Source organism: Diplotaxodon limnothrissa, linkage group LG6, assembly GCF_057381915.1.
Source record: "Diplotaxodon limnothrissa isolate DT_005_m linkage group LG6, D_limnothrissa_male_GT1.1, whole genome shotgun sequence".
Classification (NCBI taxonomy): domain Eukaryota; kingdom Metazoa; phylum Chordata; class Actinopteri; order Cichliformes; family Cichlidae; genus Diplotaxodon; species Diplotaxodon limnothrissa.
The window spans coordinates 9,614,943-9,618,040 of NC_140601.1; the positions used below are offsets into that span (position 1 = coordinate 9,614,943).

Genomic DNA, 3,098 nt, shown 5'->3' on the forward strand with positions numbered 1-3,098 from the left:
CTTCATTTATGCTGGAAGTGATAGCAGAGCTGTACGTTTGAATTTGTTTCCAAAACCCTGCAGTCAGGACATGCTATATTGTATTTAGATAGAAGCTAGCGAGCTAACGCCCTGCTAACTTCTAACTCTGTTAAATGTCATAAATTCCTTTTCATGGATGCCTGGATGTTAAACTCAATTGTTACACCTGGTAGAGCAGAACGCTGATCATTTTATTAAAAATGAAAGACTTTAGACAGTTTTTCAACTCTCAGTAATGCCATAGTGATCGTTTGATATATGGACCTGCAGCGGAGTTTAGACCCAGACACGGCTAGTGAGGTCAGACTGAACAACCGGATAGTTCTATCACGTGCACGTGTACACGTTGACAACCGTAACCATGGCCGCCGAGGGTATATAAATGCTTCACAAGGTTCCAAACGTCTGTTTACACTTGCTCGTGGACTTGTTTCGACCTGCTCCAACCTCAGCCTGTGGAAAGCTAAGTTTTGCAAAACATTTTACTGGAAGCGGATATAACTTGAACGCATAACAAGTACTTCATCTGTCGATCGTTTGTACTTGTTTTTGTTTTTCAAGTTTGAAGATGGCTCGCCGTGGACCCGGACTCCCCGACTGTCACCTGGACTTCGCTGCAGGTACGTTTGAAAATTTCTTTAAATGTAAATTACTGTAATAATTTAACAAGTTCCAGTGTGAATATCAAGTTTTAACGTGATCAAATATGTGTATTCAAGATTGTTTCCCGTAAATTGTTTGTATGTTTTAAATTTTCCGGGAGAGGTGTAGAAATTATTAACGACTGGTGTATGAATATGAAAAAAGGTGTTACTTTGACTTGAAGGCTTCAAATTTGACACTTTTCTTTAAAATGAAATGGTTAAAAATAGCTTAATGGACTAAAATTTGTAAAATGCCCAAAAATCAGTTTCTGTGGTAACGGCATCTTCAAGATGTCATGGCCTCAGAACACGCAGGCGTAAACACACAGATCCAGGTCCCCTCCTGACATCCTTTTCTTCTCCGGATCAAAGGCTTTATTGACATAAACTATATTTTTTCTCTGCTGCAAAACACAAAGATAAAAAAATACAAATAAAATAATATCAAAAGAATATGAAAACAGTAGTAATAATGGCATTAAGACCCATCTTCTGTTACGGTAATGCTTTTAACCTTATTAGATAGCAGAGAGAGATATTGTACACAGGGATATTTACACAGGGATAGCATGTTTACCACAGATTAGATGTATCTGTCCTCACGGCACATTTCTAAATATGTGGATTCTGAGTTAAGAGTTTCTGTTTGTTTGTTTGTTTGTTTGTTTGTTTGTTTTTGACTTGACCATCATTTTCAGACATACCTGCAGAGCTTTGTGTGTGCAATTCTTACTCTTGCCAAGGAGGTTGTGTTTTTATTTTAAAAAATAAATATAAATATATATATATATATATATATATATATATATATATATATATATATATATATATATATATATATATATATATATATATATATATATATATATTATAGCATATATATATATATTATAGCTTATGTATATATATATATTATAGCTTATGTATATATATATATTATAGCTTATGTATATATATATATGTATATATATATATATATATATATATATATATATTATAGCTTATGTATATATATTATAGCTTATGTATATATATATATATATATATATATATATATATATATATATATTACATTCCTAATGTTATTTTAAAATTGTTTCCTCACAGGGCGTCTTGACTATGTGGTTGAACGCCCTGCAGAAGCTCAGGACACTGATACCCAGCGTATCAGCGAAGGTGAGTATGGTGAGTATTTTATCCCTCTCTCACCCTCACCTTCTTCTCATGAAGCATCAGATGCAGATGTCGGTGAACAGCAAGGTGAGTATGGTGAGTACCGCCACTACTTACCTGTAGATGATGAAGAGGTGAGTGAACAGACTGACAGTTCATCTGACTGGAACGACTCAGAAGAGTGGGGGGATTGGCTTAGCGATGACTCTGGGTATGACACCATGGATGAGAGAGATGATTCCCCTCTCATCCGGGAGCACCCTCCAGAGCCGTTTTGGCACGATTGGCAACGTCCTATTGCTCCAGGTGCTGCCCCCATCGCCATGCCGCCTTTCGGCCAGGCCAATGCCCCACTCTTCCCTCGAGTTGTTGCCCCAGTTGGTGATCCGCCAGCTGCTCCTCCCTCAGCTGCTCCCTCAGCTGCTCCCTCTGCTGCTCCCTCTGCTGCTCCCTCTGCTGCTCCCTCTGCTGCTTCTTCCTCAGCTGCTCTCTCTGCTGCTCTCTCTGCTGCTCCCTCTGCTGCTTCTTCCTCTTCTGCTCCCTCTGCTGCTCCTTCCTCTTCTGCTCCCTCTGCTGCTTCTTCCTCAGCTGCTCCCTCTGCTGCTCCTTCCTCTTCTGCTCCCTCTGCTGCTCCTTCCTCAGAAAAGAGAAGCAGAGAAGACATCTGCACCGAAGAGGTAAGTGCAAAGAGGTGCAAGGTGAGTGACCAGTTTGATGCCCCTTCAACATCCTCAGGTAGTTTTGGAGTCAGATGTTTCTGGGAGAGGCTTTTTAACCTTTCCCTTGATGACAGTGACTCTGATTAGTTTATGTTAGAATGTGTTTTTAAACTTTGCCTTTGTGTTTTTACAGATATAAGAACATCTGACTTGCACATGTGAAATGTATTGTTTTTTTCTTGAATAATATATGTTTTTCCCAAGCCCTAATTCACCATGCAGGACAAAGGTAAGTCTGTACTTAATCTCAACACAAATAAGTAGAAAAGGTTTAAAAATGATGCAGTGAACTGACTGTAGTCTCTTGTTTTTACATAAGATATAGCCTGTGGCTAAGAATTCAACACTTCAGACACTCAACATCCAAGATGGAGCAAACACCCCACCCAGAAGACAGCCTTACCCCGACCAACCCGATGAGAAGGATGGATGACCAAGTGAAAAACGGGAGAGTGGTGCTGTGTTCCAACTATGTAAGTTATCACCTCACATTGACAACAAACTGTATTGAAGACAAAATTCTTCCAATAGTTGGTATAAA

The 3,098-nt window shown here is 39.0% G+C and overlaps 1 protein-coding gene across 1 annotated transcript; it reads left to right on the forward strand.

Moving 5' to 3' along the window:
• Positions 1–589: 589 nt before the first annotated feature.
• LOC146630091 (uncharacterized) lies at positions 590–2,644 on the forward strand. The gene is made up of 2 exons (XM_085355590.1): positions 590–641; positions 1,773–2,644. The coding sequence occupies exons 1-2, from the start codon at positions 590–592 to the stop codon at positions 2,642–2,644; spliced, it is 924 nt and encodes a 307-aa protein (XP_085211716.1).
• Positions 2,645–3,098: the final 454 nt, after the last annotated feature.